The sequence below is a fragment of the Opisthocomus hoazin genome, chromosome 10 (genome assembly GCF_030867145.1).
Source record: "Opisthocomus hoazin isolate bOpiHoa1 chromosome 10, bOpiHoa1.hap1, whole genome shotgun sequence".
NCBI classification, from domain to species: Eukaryota; Metazoa; Chordata; class Aves; order Opisthocomiformes; family Opisthocomidae; genus Opisthocomus; species Opisthocomus hoazin.
In genome coordinates, this window is record NC_134423.1 from 12,270,504 (window position 1) to 12,286,526 (window position 16,023).

General features: G+C 53.8%; 1 protein-coding gene across 3 annotated transcripts in view; it reads right to left on the bottom strand.

Moving 5' to 3' along the window:
- Positions 1 to 48: 48 nt before the first annotated feature.
- Positions 49 to 16,023, bottom strand: part of ARID3B (AT-rich interaction domain 3B) — a 34,549-nt gene continuing 18,574 nt past the window's right edge. Inside the window, exons 5-9 of one of the 3 annotated variants that reach the window (XM_075432238.1) lie at positions 8,637 to 8,820; positions 7,576 to 7,835; positions 7,094 to 7,351; positions 3,749 to 3,853; positions 49 to 3,019 (exon numbers count right to left, since the gene is read on the bottom strand). In XM_075432238.1, coding sequence (XP_075288353.1) covers positions 2,865 to 3,019; positions 3,749 to 3,853; positions 7,094 to 7,351; positions 7,576 to 7,835; positions 8,637 to 8,820 — 962 coding nt within the window. In that variant the 3' untranslated portion in view covers positions 49 to 2,864. Of the gene's footprint in view, positions 3,020 to 3,748; positions 4,129 to 7,093; positions 7,352 to 7,575; positions 7,836 to 8,636; positions 8,821 to 16,023 lie in introns of those variants that run through there. The other 2 variants (XM_075432237.1, XM_075432239.1) reach the window with 2 other exon arrangements.

A 16,023-nucleotide genomic window follows, 5' to 3' on the forward strand; every position in this document is an offset into this window, starting at 1 on the left:
CCCCCAGTCCCACTTGTAGGAAACAGCCCCCAAACCCACCCCCAAATAAAAAAAAAAACACCCAACCAACCAACCAAAGGAAAACAAAAAAGGGAAAACCCCCCCAATCTGAATGAGCCCCCGAGTCTGGAAAACCCTCTCCGTGCCTGCAAGGATGAAATGCCGTGAAGGAGGCCTGCGGGATCTGCCCGGCCAAGGCCCTGCAGCCCAAGAGCAGCTCGGTTCCCCCCCGTGTTACTCCAGCGAAAATAGCCCGGCGGCGGGACATAGCAGAGCGGCATCGCTCCCAGGACATGTGCGCTCCCAGCCGCTTTCTCTCCTCCTCCCGCCGAGTCCTCAGGACGCCGGGTCGCGGCGTCACTCCAGCCGTAGCGTATAAACTAACGCGCAGCAAGCACGGAGAGGCCCTGCCCGTGGTTCACACCAGCCTCAGCACGAGCACTCGGCTCTCGGGGACAGAACAGCAACGCCGGGGGACTCAGCAGGAGAACCTGGCATCGGAGAGTTTAAAGGATTATCCACTGCGTTTGCTGAGTACGTTGTTAAGGCCCCGGCTGCCGGCGGGGCTTTTCCAGTGCCGCTGCCCGGCCCGTGGTTTTTAAAGCCGCGCTCTGTTCAGTAGTATAAAACAACAAGCTGCGGGGAGCTGGGCACCCTGGGAGCAGAGGGATCGTGCTGAACCTCTGGAGTTGTAATGTGGTTTTCACTTCAACCTCTGGCTCAGGCAGCTGTTGCATGGGCACAGGGGGAAAAAACCCAGAGCAACAGCTGCTTCTGGTGCCTCCGGCCACGGCTACCCCAGACGGCTCAGTCTGGCGGTTGGACAGGACCAGCTGCGCCCGGGCTCACGACGTCCCAGCGCAGCCGAGGCGGTGGCCGGGTGGCCGTGCGTTTGGGTGCCAGAACCCCCCTCGCCGCAGGAGGCTGGGCCGCCCCGGGGCGCGAGCGCCGCTGTCGTCGCCCAGCAGCTTTGCTAAAGGTAAGCGCAGACCCTGCAGCTTGGGAAAATCCCAGGGACTCTGGAGACACCCTCGCGCCCAACGCGAAGGGCAGGTCTCAGAAGTCAGCCGTCGCTCTTGCCCTCTTGCCTTGCCTCTGCCTGTCCTCCCGCATCACGCACATGTCCTGGGACAACGCCGTTCGGCTTGTCTCCTGCGAGCCTGAAGGATGGCAAAGCCACTGCTCCTTCACTCAGCTTTTCTTTCTGTCTTTGGTGATACAATTAAAAACAATTAAAAAAACAAACAAACAAACACAATGTCAGCAAAACCACATATAAAAAAACCAAGCGATAAGATATGCCAATACTTCCTGAAGAGGTTAAAAAAAACCAACCCGAAACAAACAAACAAACAAAACAAACCCCCGACAACACGAACATATCTGAGGTATTTCATCTGCTCAAAAAAACCTGACCGGGGCCCGGAGGATGGACGGGAAGGACGTCACCAGGGCAGGATGGGTGGTGCTGGGAGCCGATCTCCACCCGGGGAAAGCACGCGTGGGAGCGGCTGCCTGAGCAGCGCCGAGTCGCACAGCCACTCGGCTCCAGACATGGGAGAGCCGCAGCCGGCCTTCGCCTGCCTTCACCCGGAGGCTTGAGGGGAAAGGGCGAGAAGGGCTTCGGTCTCCTCTCCTCTGCTTCCACCCAGCACAGGGAAAGGCCGTACCCAGCTGGGAGCGCGCCGCTTTCCTTCTCTCATGTACAATTTGAAGAGGCCTGGGCATCTGTAGGCTTGTTCAGAGACTACAAGGAGGCATCTGTAACGTTAACCGCGCTACCTACACCCGCCCCGTGGCCCTACTGAAGCAGACTTCAACTGTCACCTCCCATTTTCTCAGCGCACCGATGCGGAGCGCTTCCAGGGGCTGCTGAAAGCCACCTCACGAGAAGGAAGCCACTCCAGGAAGCCTCGATCGACCTAAGTGACAGCCCTTTTGCGTCAAGGGGGCAGAGGAGCAAAACACCAAGCCACAGCACGTTGAGGCCGTCAGAATGAATGTCAGCGGGACGAGTTCTTCGAGGGGAGAGAGACGAGGTCAAGGGCATTTAAAACTTGGCTGAAAGCCTGAAGAAGGCAACGGTAGGGCAGAGGCCAGCACCAGCCAGGAGAAGGAAGCAGCTGATCGAGAGGTTTTTAATGTGTCTGTGGGTCAAACGTAGCAGCGAGGAAGTCCTTCCCCTCTCGCCAAGCCCTTGGAAAGGGGAATGGATGCTCAAGCCAGGAGCGTGTGTTCCAGGGGAGGCCATACCAACACTGGACCATGACGGAGCCTGAGGAAAAGAGAGGAAGCTCGCCGGCTCTGCAGCCACACGGCCTTCTGCAGCACAAGCCACGGGAGGACAGGGGCAAGGCACCCCACCGGCTCTTAGGATTGTCAACACACGGAGCTGTTGTGTGGGAGGAGTCCTTGCGGCTACGGGTTGGAGGAAAACGCCTTTTCCCTGCCCCGGCTCATTCCACCTGCCTTGGTGACGTCTCAGCCATCGCTCAACCTAGAGACGATCCCTGATTGAAAAAACGCCAGGCGTTCCCCCTCTCCTCCATGTCCCACCCCGCAACAGGAACACAGCAAACCCTGGGAGGAGGAGGAGGAGGAGGAGGAGGAAGAAAACAAACAGCAAAAGGGAGGAAAAAAGGGGAGAACAAAGAAAAAGGCTGGACAAACAGACGATGAAGAAAAACTCGCTGGCATGGAAAGGTTTCAGCATCAGCATCATCATCTTGCCGTTGGCCAACCACAAAAGCAGGTTCCTTGAGATGAGGTAATCTGTGCGGCTCCTTCCCGGCTCGCTCGCTGCTGAGAGCAGAGAGGCCGAGGTGCCGGAGGCCAGTGTGAGAGACAGCAGGCTGGGCCGTCCATCAGAGAGACCAGCTGGTGGAGGGCTCTGCGCCGGGGGTTCCCCGCGATGAGGTAGGGCTGGGAGAGCAGTGGGAGCTGCTGCTGCTGCTGCAGGAACTCTGGGTGCTGGAGCCCGTGATGAGATGGACAACTGGCTTCTGGGCAAAGAGCACTCCTACCAGGCACAGGGAGGCAAAGAGAAGGGTTACTGGGACTATGGGGATGGGGTACGGAGCCAAGAGCAGTCTATCCAACCCCAAAGACCTCATTCCTAACAGAAAGAGGCTCAGTGCAAGACAAGGAGGCCTGGAGACAGATCAGAGGGTCAGTGACAACCAGGGCGTAAGAAGGGATCCCCAGGGCCTTGGTTCTGGTGGCCTCTGTCACAGGGATGTGTTGCTCATGGAGCACGGAAAGATCCCAACCGGCTTCAACCCCTTGGGAGGAGAGAAGCAGCTTCCACTGCACCGCAGCGCCAGGCCTCCCGCTCGGGCTTTGTCCAGGGACGCACGCGTGCGGCCTGCAGACATGAAACGGCTCGAGCAGAGCACGGGGGACAACAATCCGTGCTTCCCGAAGACATGTGAGGAACAGCTGAGCAAAGCCACTCGTCAGCGGGAGACGAGGGATAACGCTCCTTCCTCTTAACGCTTCTACAGAAGCCCCTTCCCCTGGATTTTAAAAACACCAACGATCACCGCCAGCAAAGGAAAGGGCATTCACCCTGACTGCCTAGGACCAGGAGAAAAGAGAACAGAAATCGTCTCCTGGTGAGCTTTCAACGCCAGACAGGTTGTGTGCGTCATGCGTTGGCAAACAGCAGCCCAGGGAGCACAGCTGCCCCTCCTCGCCCTGCCCCGCCAGCCCGGCTCCCCGCCCAGCCCCGCCAGTGGGGCCTTCTCACCAGCATAAATTGTGCCGTTAATCTCCACCGACATGTTAATACTCCCGATGCCGTTAGGTGACAAATTCAGCGCCGCCGCCGCCGCTGCCGCCGAGTCTGGTTTATCTTCTTTCAGAAAAGAAGAGACGCAGAGTTAGAGAGTAACTATCCCGTTCCCCGCACTACCCAGTGATGACCAAAGGTGCACGCAGCCCTCCGCTTGCCTCCCCTCTGGCGAGGAAATCCCCACACGATGCCTGCTGCCAGTCCTGTGACAAGTCTACAAAGGTGTCCGAGTGATTCGGCGTGAGCTGAGGATCGGCTGGGAGCCTGCTGGCATCCGCGCATCACTCCGACTCGCACGCCGGAGGGCCAGGTTAACATCCCCTCCACAGAAAATGCTGCCAGCACAGGAGACAAGACCACATTCGCGTTGCCTGGGTTGCGGCTGTGTTCGCAGCAGAGTGGGAGCCCATGCACAGCCCTCTGCCCTTGGTTGAAGGGTGGCAGCTCCTCGAGGAGCCAGCTCCTGGCCCAGCCCCTTGCCCGGCTCCCAGTGCAGCTCAGCGTGCAGCAGCTCGAGGCGCCGAGGACTCCAGCCCAGGAACGCTCTTGCTCTGCTCGGCTGCCCCTACAGCACCTGGGAAATCTGCTTTTTCTGTGTCCTCAGCCTGGAGGACAGCTGCGGTGGGCAGCTCTGAAAGTGCCAGTGCAGAGCAGGGGTTCAATTTGCGCTGATCTTGAAGCGAAGCTCAACGTCAAACTCTCCCGGTCACTTCTGAGCCTCCAACCTAAGCAACCCGTAACCGTGAGCTGGGCTTGCGGGATTGCTTCTCTGCGCTCGTGAACGCACGCTCACAGTTTGCCCAGCCGTATCACGGCTACCAGCCCAGCCGCTGCTGGTTTTGGGGCATCGGGCTATTAAAACAGAGAGCGATTACGCAGACAGCCTGCTCAGGCCCTGACTCGCGTGTAAAATGCAGGTCTTTAGCTCCTTTCCAGTCTGCCAGGACAGCAAGTACACCGTCCCTGGAAAGAATGCTAAGGACGCCGTTAACATTTAACCCAAACGCTGCTATCAAGCTGGGACGAGCTCACGCGGTGCTTTTCAGAAGTGCCTCTCACACCACTTTACAAAACACAATATTATTTTGATTTTGCAGTTGGGACAATGAGGGCAGGGAAGACAGGACGGACTTGCCCGCAGTCAGCTAAAAAAGGTGGGAACAGTTTCACCGAATCCTTAGGGCTCAGTCCTCAGCCCGTTACTGTTTGTAGGGACTGAAGTTGTTCCTAGCATTTTGATTTAGGAAGGTCAGGGTGGAGAGACAAAAAAAAAAGTACAATGAGAGGGAATGAACACTACTCGATCAAATTTTCATTCCCTCTGACTCACTATTTTCACTTTTGCTTTGTATTTATGTGAATGTGAAACGTAGGCGGATGCGTAGCTGTCAGGAACCATGCATGACGTGAAGTCCCAATCCCATTCCACCCTGCTGCAAAACTTCAAAGAGGAACCCGCTTTGACCCTTCGCCGTACATACTTCCGGCAAAAGCGTCTCAGTAAAGCATTTCACAGAATCACAGACTGTTCGGGGTTGGAAGGGCCCTCTGTGGGTCACCCAGTCCAACCCCCTGCCGAAGCAGGGTCACCCAGAGCGGGCTGCACAGGACTGCATCCAGGCGGGGCTTGAATATCTCCAGAGAAGGAGACTCCACAACCTCCCTGGGCAGCCTGGGCCAGGGCTCCATCACCCTCACAGTGAAGAAGTTCTTCCTCATCTTCAGACAGAACTTCCTCTGCTTCAGTTGGTGCCTGTTGCCCCTTGTCCTGTCGCTGGGCACCACTGAAAAGAGTCTGGCCCCATCCTCCTGACACCCACCCTGCAGATATTTGTAAGCATTTCTAAGGTCCCCTCTCAGCCTTCTCTTCTTCAGCATCTTTACCAGCATCGCTAGCACAGCCCTGAAGAACAACCCTTCCATTTCTTCTACGCCGTGCCAAACTTGCCTGGCCTTGTGCCTATGTCCGAATGTACAATTAATAGCGGGTCTGAGACCTTCAATTTTAACAGATCAAAAGCTCCGGACGAAGCAGCTGTTGGGACTGAAATTTTCCGAGGCTTTGCTGTCCGGGGAAGCGCAGCCCCCAGGACACGTAAGGGGGCCATGGCACTCCATCAGCTTTTGAAGCCCCTGTATAACAGTGCGGATCCCTGCGCAGCGCGACTCCCCTGTCACACAGCCTTGCAGGAGTGCACTTCCCAGGCCACGGACACTGCTCAGAGGCGACCTTCTAACCCAGCCTGGCCAGGAGTTCTCTGCCTGGAGGCTGTGCCCAGGGTTGCGGCAGATGTTGGGAGGAAACACCTGACCTGCTAAAAGCCCCGGGATGCGTAGGGCCTCCTCATCACACCCGACAAAGGATTCCTAAAAACTTGGGGGGTGCATCTCTCTCCTGCAGTCTGCTACCCATGCCGAAAAGCTGTTACCTCCGTGATCAGCTCAAAGGACAGAAAATCCTTCCCCGCAGCGCAGAGGCTCAGACGAGGGCAGGGGAAAGCTGAGCATCTGGCACGCGGTAGGCTCCCCCTCCCAAAGTCACCTTCCTGGCAGGGATGGGATCGGAAGCGTACACCAGGTATTCAATGCGAGGGGGGCAGGTATGCGGCCCAAAGCGCTTCCAGCCAACCCGCCGGCTTCCCGTGAAGGAAGGAGCGTACACAGCGTGCGACAGAGCACTGCTGCAAGGACGACCGAGCTGGCATCAGCCGAAAGTGGCGATTCCGCCCAGCGCGAGCTCCGTGGAGACACGCCAGCCCAAGGCCTGCAGCAAACTCACAGTGACCAACGCAGGAGGTTGTAAGCTCAGGGTAAGGGTCTCGTCATATGGGTCAGGGTGGGCTTAAGCAGCTTAGATGCAGAGCTTTCTGGACAGAGCTAGGGTGCTTCAAGGTGGTTTCAAGGCCAGGTTGGACAGGGCTCTGAGCAACCTGATCTAGTTGAAGATATCCCTGCTCACTGCAGGGGGGTTGGGCTAGATGACCTCTAAAGGCCCCTTCCAACCCAAAGCATTCTATGATTCTGTGATTCATTCAATGATTCTATGTGCTTCTGAATGCAGGCTGGATTTAGATGCTGCTGGGTTATTTATCAACAGGAACAGACTAAAACTAACAAAATATTGCTACGGTTTAGCTCCGCAGTTATTGTGCTCCGTTTTAACAGGTTCTTGACAGTGACTTCTGCCTGGCACCCAGAGAGAGAATCAATCCTCTGTGCAAAGAGGTGTTTGACACCCTAGATTGGGAGCCGTTCCCTCCCTGCTGCAGCCTGCAAAGGCCTTTTGTCTGCGGTGCTTACCCTTGCCATTGATTTTGATCTTCATGGGGATCTGCCGCGCCATGCTGACCAGGTTGCGCTGAAGGGCCTGCTGCACAAGCCGCTGCTCCTCCTCCGTCATCCGTGAGACCTTCTTCTCCGGAGGCTCTCCTGACTCCAGCCGCTCCCTCAGCTGCTCCAGGGTGGCTGTTCTCGCTGCCACCGTTGCCTGCTGACTAGCCAAGGTCACTGGCACGGCAATACGATTTGGCATAGACACAGTCAAGGGCACACCGTCACCTGGAAAAGGAGAGAGTCGCTTAGTCCCTCCCATGGCCCTTCCTAAAGTGAGCACGCAAAGCTTTAAACAGCAGGCAGAATGTTCTGCAAGCCTTAAGCCACCCCAGTCCTGCTACTCTCAAATCCCAACGAGCCTGGGTGGACAAAAAGGAAAATAATTTGTGTTTCAGTGCCTGCACTTCTGAACCCAGCCACCCTCTCTTCTGTGGGTAAAAGCAGCTGACCTTTCCTGACTGCTGCTGCTGGAGACACCCGAGGGTTGCTGGTCCCGCTGCCTGGCGCGACGCCGATGATGGGGAAGCGGATCTTTGGGGGAGACAGGAGGGAAGGAGGGCCTGTGGCGGTGGGTGAGTAGCTGAACAGAGAGGAGCTGTAGCTGGGCCGCCTGCCCTCCCGCCTGTTGCCATCGATTGCAGCCTGGAGCTCAGCAGGAGAACTGAGGGATTTCTTCTCACATTCGTAGGCATAAAGGTACTTCATATACCTAGGAGAGAGGCGAGCACAGGGAAACTCAAGCAAGTTTCTCAACAGAACATGAAATTACAGGCTGCAGCAACAAGCGTGGCACTCGGGAAGACTTTCAGACCGAGGTGATCTGGAGTCTTTGTGTATCACAACCACTGCTGTGCTTGGTTTGGTAAGCACTGAGCAGTTCCTTCCTCCCGTGCCCGCATCGCTGAAGCACAGCTTGGCCCTGTTGCTTAATGTTTACAGTAGGTTTACTTTTACTGTTCTGTCTTCTCTGCTTATTCTAGTTTTTTCTACCCCCCCCCTTTTTTTTTTTTTTGCTTGTCTAGTCAGAGTGAGGTATTGCAGGTCAGAAAAGTGATCCTCGCCGTAAGCAGGTGCTAAACACAAGCTCCCACAACTTAGTAGCGGTAACACTGAGATGAAACGGTCAAGTTCATACTTGACGCTACAAACCAGGAGGCCTGCCTCCCTCCCCGCTGTGCCAGGTGCTCTTCAGAACCAGAGCAAGACCCTCCTTGCCCCGAGGAGTTTAAGCTCTGAAGAGGCAAGAAAGGCACGGGACAGCGAACAAGGCAATGGCATATTAGCGCTGGGATCGAAGGGGTGGAAGGGGAATGAGTTCAGGAAGAATCACTGCTCAGAAAAATGAGAGAAGGAGGAATAGAATGGAAAAACTGCAAGCTTTGGGTGAGGGGGATAAATGAAGCATTTTATCGGCTCCTCCTCGCCACAAAGTAGAATTCGACTTTGCCGTTTTTCTCCCCCAGTCCCCGCTCGGTGTTCACGTCCACGCTGTTACACCTCCCAGACTCACTGGGTTCGAAGTGTGAAGGCGGCACTGGTGATGGAGGTGGGCAGATTAAGGCCTTTGGTGATCTCTCGCCAGATCTTCTTGTTGATGATTTCCACCAGCCCTCCTTTCTCGGTCACCAGCTTGTAGAGCATGTAGAGATCCAGGATCTGCTTTGCCATGATGGGGATCCGATTGATGGGAGTTCCTGCAGGGAAACGGTGGGGAAGGAAACACGGCATCAGAGAGAAAAGGAGGCCAAGAAAACCAGCAGGTTGGGGCTATCGATCTCCTTTCTAATAGGAAGCTCAGGCAACTCGATTTGTAGCCTGACTTGAGGCCTCTCGATGGGCGAGTAAATGAGCTAGAGAAGCGTGGCTATATGGCATGTCCTCTTCGTGAAAAATCCTTTCCTGTAAGCAAAAGCAATTATCAGACAAATAATAACCTGCAGCTAAGAGCAACTTCTAAAATAGGAAGAGGGGAAAGTAGGGACTGTTCAGTCCTAGGGGCAAGGGAGCAGCACGGAGGAGTCATTTTGTATGAGCTCCCAGGGCAACCTTGGATAAAAATCTGTATCGCTTGTGCTCAGGAAGGAGTGGAGCATCCAGGGAACTCGAGCTGCTGGTACGCTGGGAATCGGCTCCCTCCCTCCCCAGGATGTGCTCTCCTCTACTGCTCGAGAGCCAGGCATCCTCACGGCCGCGGTGAGAAGCACCAGGCATCCGAGCACTTTTTGGAGCCCAAAGCAAGGTCCTGCTCTAGCTCCTCCCCCCCTTGGAAAACAGCTCTATCCTTCCTGTTCAGTTCTGACGTCTCATGGGTTAACAGAGGCAAGAAAAATCTGATTTTTTAACCTGACAGTGCCCTTTTAGCAGCACCTTAAAGTGATAAAGCGTGCAGGGTTTGAAAAGGTCAAACTAATGAGATTTAGGCAAGGGGAAGAAGAGAGGGGGGGAGGAAAATGCTGATGTAGCAAACCTTTTATTTTGCATAGGAAATACTGTCCTGGATCAAAGAGCCGTCCATCTGAGGTCAGTATCCTGCCTCCCACAACGGCCAGCACCAGCCTTTGCAGGAAAGGCTGCCAAAGCGCCGTCATGGACATTTATGGAATACCCAGCCCGCAGGGGAGACTTCTGCCACCGCTCATCAGCCAGCGATGCGGTCAGTGCCCCGAAGCAGAGCAGTTTATGGCCCTTGTAAATGGGTTTTACTCAGTTTAGTGAAAAGGAGTTCAGCTCAGCTCCGCAGATGTCCTCATTATACATGTAAGTGTAAATTTTTTTCCCTCCCCCTCTCTTTTCTTTTTGAAGCCTGCTATGCATTAGCTCACGGTACCAATTCCCACAGGTTAATGAGATGTCAGATAGAACAAGTGAACTTTTTCAGCTTTAAAAGGGCTGCCTTCAATTTCACCATGTTACTAACTCTTAAACTGTAAGGAAAGATAAAGAGCAACCTGATCGGGCTTGGTCTGCGTGCTCCGTCATTTTATATCTATCATATCCTCTTCTCCTCGCCTTGTCTAAACAACCCCTTCCCTAGCCACAACAGCAGAGTCCACAAAGCAGTAATTTCACCAGCTGCATCAGATCCTCTTCCTGCGTTTCGGAGACGACAGTTCTCTCAGGGAGAAGAGATAGAGACGTCTCCAAACTGCTGAAACGCGCTGCAGCTCCATCGCACCCAGCCGGCCGCCGGGCCCTCCCGAAAGGCCAGCCTGGGTCAATGCAAGCCTCGCTTGCTTCGGTTCTTCCTGAGCCACCATTTTGTCTCGGCGTGTTATTGCAAGGATGAAGAGCGCACCAACGGCGTCATTTCAGACGCACGGCGGGCTGGGAGCGATCATGTTACCAGCCTGAAGTTATCACTCATCAGATGAGCCACGGCCACCAGAGTCACACCCAGCCCGTTCCACGTGAAAAGCCAGGAAACAGTTCTCTCTCAGGGCTCGAAGAGCAGCCAGGGGTGGCTTTTTTCCACCCCAAAATGCCCCTTCTTTATCAGTTCAGCGTTTCTGCCCCAGCAGCAAGGCAAGCCGGTGCATCCCGAGCAGCACCACGCTGCCAGCAAAGCCTTCGCTCCGCCAGGGCAGGACCGAGAGCCTCTCCCCCCGTGCTGCTCAAAGCCACCCACGCATCCCCAATCCCATTTAGGGAATGGCATTAACCTGCCCAGAAGGGACTTTCGTCCGGCTCTCCTTGGGCAGTGACCAGACAGAGAGGGAAAGGGAAGGGTCACGGGTAAGGCTCCTGGGCAAACGAGCCGCTAATAGGGAAGTATAAGGAAATATCTACTTTTTAATACACTGCATGTATCCTAAACACAGTCTTACTCTTCTCTAGATTCTCCCAGCTCTGCATTTGAAAAGGCACACAACTATACTTATCCAAACGCTCCTGTGAAAAGGACAAACATAATCTGCACCAGCAGAAAATACAGGCTGAAGTCCTGTTTCCAGAGAGCTGGCTCCTAGCTGCAGTAGAAGGAGCAATCAGACCCGACCTCCCACCTCACCTTCCTCCCCCTTTGACACCCTCCCTTCCCGAGGTTTGCTCTTAAACAGGACCCACAGACCAAAGCACCCTGGAATTTAATTAGTACCTTTACAAACTAAGCTCAAACCTACAGCTATTTTGTTTTCCCCTGTGAAGTTTCTTTACGCAGGCTGAGAAATTTTACGGCAGGCACGAAACTGCTTCCATCTTCCCACCACGTAAGCACAGAGATGCATTTTCCTCCTGCGCTTTCTCTCAGGCCCGCTCAAAGTGGCATCTCCCAGAGCAAGCAGAGGGCGATTTGGGTTCTCGGGCCCGGTACATTCCCTGTACTTTTCAGAGCAAGCCAGGGCTCTGCACGTTCCCTAGGACCTGACTGCAGAATGGCTGCGAAGCAGGGAAAGGCTGCTCTTCCCAGCCCCCTCCTCCCCCAGCCCCTCTCGGAGGAAAGGCGAGGCGATAAAAGTCTTTATTGGAACTCCCCCCCAGCACTCAAACAGGAAAGGCTGAAAAACGAGTACCATGGGATGATTGGATGCTGAAGCCGAGCGGATCTTTTCACAGGCGGCTGCAAGGCTTGTCAGGGGCCATGATGGATTACTGTCATCTGGCAGCATCGGGATTAATGATCTGGAGGTCAGAGAGGAGAATTCCAGAGGGAAAGGTCGGCAGCCGGGGGCACAGCGTAAGACTTGTTGCCTTTTGATGGCGAACTCGTTTTACTGTACTTTCAAGCCTCTCTATTCTGCCGGCTCTCAGGAGTGCTGTACATACTGTGCTTGCACAGAGCCGGAAGCCTTGCCCAACTCAAGGCGAGGGCAAGGAAGACGACTTGCTCCTCTCCTGGTTTGTTTGGTAAATTACTTTTTTCCTTTTAGTATAACCCCAGCTACACGATTATGGGCCATTCCTGCAAGGAATCAGCCAAAACAGGGGGGGACAAGGAGTCTGTTTCCACTGGAAAAGGGATGATGCACAGTTGATGAGCACGAGAGACCTAGGAAGACAGACTCTAGGGCGGGCAAACTCTGGCAGGAGCAAGAGGAATCTCCCCACGGGCTCCCGGTTTTCTGAAGGGAAAGACAGCTGTAACCACAACTCCGATTTTGGGAATAAAGCGTTTCCCTGGAGGAAGCCTGGCTGAGGCTATAAACATCTCTGTCCTTCAAGGCAAATAAGCAACCCCCTCCAGCAAGCCGTTTCACCCCCTTCAAAAGCCTCCTCTGTTCCAGGCAGACATAACAGAAGCCTAAAGGGCTTATACAGATAGGCCTGAATGTCCCCCTATGTCCCCGGCACGGGAGAGGCAGAAGGAGCAACTGTTTGATTTTCGTCCTTCAAGAGCTATTTAAGCAGGGACCGAGGAAGCTGTAAACCCCAGATAATCTCTGAACTCCTGTTTAGGTCTGTCGGCAACGAGACGCTGTCTGGGGAAGGGGCACTGGCTGAGCCATCAGCAACTGCTCGCTCCATGCCGGGCCTCAGCCTTTCCTCGTCCTGAAAGGGAACGAAGCTGCGGGCGACGCCTTCCTCGCCCATCCACGCACGCTGCCCGGCATGGGGTTTTTTTTTTCCAGTTCTTCATCCTATCTCAGCCAGATTTCAATCTAAATCTGAAGACACAGACTGACGTTAAAGAAGGAAAGCTGTCCCTCAGACTGTATTTGACCGAATCACAGAAAATCGGTCCCCTCTCATTTCGCAGGGGTTTGCCTGGCTGTGCGAGCCCTCCGTGACGGCGACCCCTTGTGCAGGGCCACCCTGTCCTCTCCCCTTGCTGAGCCGTGCCCACTGCAGGGAGTTCCCCACCAGTGAGCAGTCTAAGCTGCGACTTGTCCTACACGCCAGAGACAAAGAGTAGTTAATTATACCCAGCCTGAAGCGCTACTTTTTCAATCGCCTCCCATTTTTTTTCCTAGCCAATTTACTGTCAGAAGTGTCCATTCTTTAGTAACAAAGAAAGGAGGTGAGAATCCCAAGCATGTATTCAGCACAGCAACATTCAAAGTGCAACAAAGCATGCTCTGGAGTGAAAAATAGGCGCAGAGGGGTCATTTTTAAGCCACAAGCTGTACAGGTAAGGAAAGACCTGCTCTTTCGAACTTCCACTCTAAATACGCTCAGAGGAGAAATGGTATCAGGCAGCCAAAAGGAACAGGAGATTGGGGAAGCCCACAGTGATTTAAACTAATTTTGAACCATATCTTGAGGAGATCTTCGTGGTTCTTTGAAAGGAGACAGAGTAATTATGTGGTACGAATGATCTCTCCCCCCCCCCCCCCCCCCCCCCCCCGCTCTCCCAGATAAAATTCAATTCAGCAGCAAATCAGCAGTGTAGGATCCGAGCAGATCACCTTGAACCCTGCCCTGTCCCAGTTCCTGGAATTCCTCTCCCAGGACAAACCCTGGCTGGCTTCACTGGCCTATTCAGCCACCCCGGCTGCTTCGCACCAGTTTTACTTGTTGATTGGGTTGAAGTCTGTCCCAAGCGCTCCCTCAATGTTAAAATAAAAAGCAAAGACATACAGAAGGGAAATCACCTCTGCTCTCTCCCTCCCAGTCTGTGCCACGGCTGATCTAATCTCTCCCTACACACAGCACTTCCACAGCGGGCATTCTCACCTCCCAATGGGAATGTCACCACCTGATCCGCAAGCCTGCAGACCATTAGACACTCCTATCAAAGCGGGAGCCGGGATAGAGGGTAATTAATCATGCTCTATTTGACAGGAGGCCCACTTCTTATCTGCACCCCTCAAAACGCCATCAGTTTCTGCTTCCCTCCTCAATAAGCGAGGCTGACAGCAGCCCCTTCTCCGATTTCGGCTGCTGAACGGGAGGCAGCCTACCTGGCATCCAGTGTCCCCATGGATCGGCCAGGCTCCAGCCACGTTAACCTTCCCGCACAGGGCGCTCGTCCAGCCCCGGCCGGAGAGCCCGGGGGATCTGCTCTCCGGTACCCAGCTCAGCCGCAGTCCCGCTGTTCGGCTGCTGCTGACGCAGCTGGCTCCAACGTATTCGCTATTACAAACTCCTTCCGTGGCTGTCGAACCGCCATGCGGCTGGTGGTGGGTTTCCATACATACGGTCTCTGAAACAAGGGGACAAACTTCTCCAGGCAAAGCGAGGTGCAAATGCAGAAGGTGATGCAAAGAAATGGCGGCAGCGGGTGAAAATAAAGGTTGTTCGGGCAGGCTGCACAAAGTCCCAAACTGGAGCATCTGCAGGTCTGCCGGTTCCACCTCCTGCCATCCACCCGGACATCTCTTCAGGGTTGAGCCACCGCTGCTGCCTGAGTACAGTGGTTCATTAATCATTTGAAAAACGTGTTGCTTAATTTAGGGGGGAGAAGGCTGAGAACACCTACTGCAAAGAGGAAGTACCAATACAAGGAAGGGCTGGAGAAGACCAGGATTCGAGGCGCAAACGTCCGGTCTCTGAGATGCTGGGGAGATACGTGACAACTGAACATCTCGATCTGCAGAGGAAGTGAGGGGCAAACCCCTCAGACTCCATCACTCGCTCCCGTACACGCGGGGAGGAGCACCTGGGCTTCGGAGATTGCTGCAGCAGGCTGCTGTCGGGTGAACAAGCTACAGCGAGGTTCGCGCAAAGCCACAACAGCCAATCACTTCACGTTAATTTCTTTTGTACCCTGCCCAATGCCAACTCAGCTTGTAACAAAACATCTAAGCTGCTGAAGTAGTCTTCGTGCTGGCTGAATTTAAAACAAGTCTCCTGTGCGCCAGAACCAAGAAAGCTCCTCATGCTATTTACGCATTAATTACAACTGCAGCTTCCAACATGATTTTTCTTTGGAGCTAAAGCAATATTCATTCTAAACCACCATTTTTCAGCTGCTCAAAAGCCAGGGATGTTAATTACTAGAACTACAAAATTAACTGTACTGGGTATTTTCTCAGAAAATATTTTTTAGATCTTTCCAAAGGGAAACTTCCAGGCTTTTTCCAAGTGAGAGAAAAAAATCTCCCGTCTCCATGACTGGAATGAATGTTTTGCTTTATAAAAAACAGAAGGGGAAGAAAGTTTGTTTCTCATTGGAAGGACTTGCTGATAACTACTTCTAAGTTACTTCAAGCTGACTCTGGAATATCAGCTTATAGACCTGGTGAAGACTTTCAGTCACCTGGCACCTGAGGCTGACGAGCAGGACACTCCCCACCAAAAAGGAGTTCCCAAGTGCTTTGCTTGGCATCCGGTTTTGTCCTAGCATCACTTCAAAGTGTTTCAGAACACGGAGAAGCACGTTCTCCGTTCCAAAAGGCTCAAACCACTTAAGGAACACTCTAGTTTCTCTTCGGATTGTGTAAATACAGAGGAATGTAAACCAGAACACCAGTTCCCCCCAAAACTTACGGACACTTAAGACTTCTTGTCCTTCTAACAATATAAAAGTGAAAGCCTAAACTATCTCACTGATCGCCACCGTCTGCACAAGACACTGGTCACCGTTTTCCCCGCGTCTCAGTCAGAATAGCTGACCAAAGCGGTTCTTTAAGGGAGGCATTCAGGAGGCAGAGATTTAGCTGAGTACAAACCCAAGGGGCTAATGGGGAGGAGGACTTTGCCTGGTCAGTTTGGACCATCCAGAACAGACCTTTGCAGTGCCTCGAGGGAGAATTTTCCCCTGCAGAACATCACCTACTATTTCAGGAAGCACTTGCTGTGGCTCAGCGTTAAGCAGGTAGCGTGAGCGAACGGTGCTGAGAATTTCTGTCTGTCGCTATCTCATTTACAGAACTGCATTGCTTAATTCAGATTCAAAAACTTCTCCAGGGGATCAAAAGAAGAAACCTGCAAAACTGAATCAGGAGAAGAATGAAGCCCATTCCCCGGACAAACATTCATAAACACCACTCAGCCTACAGATAAAAGAATCCACCAGTAAA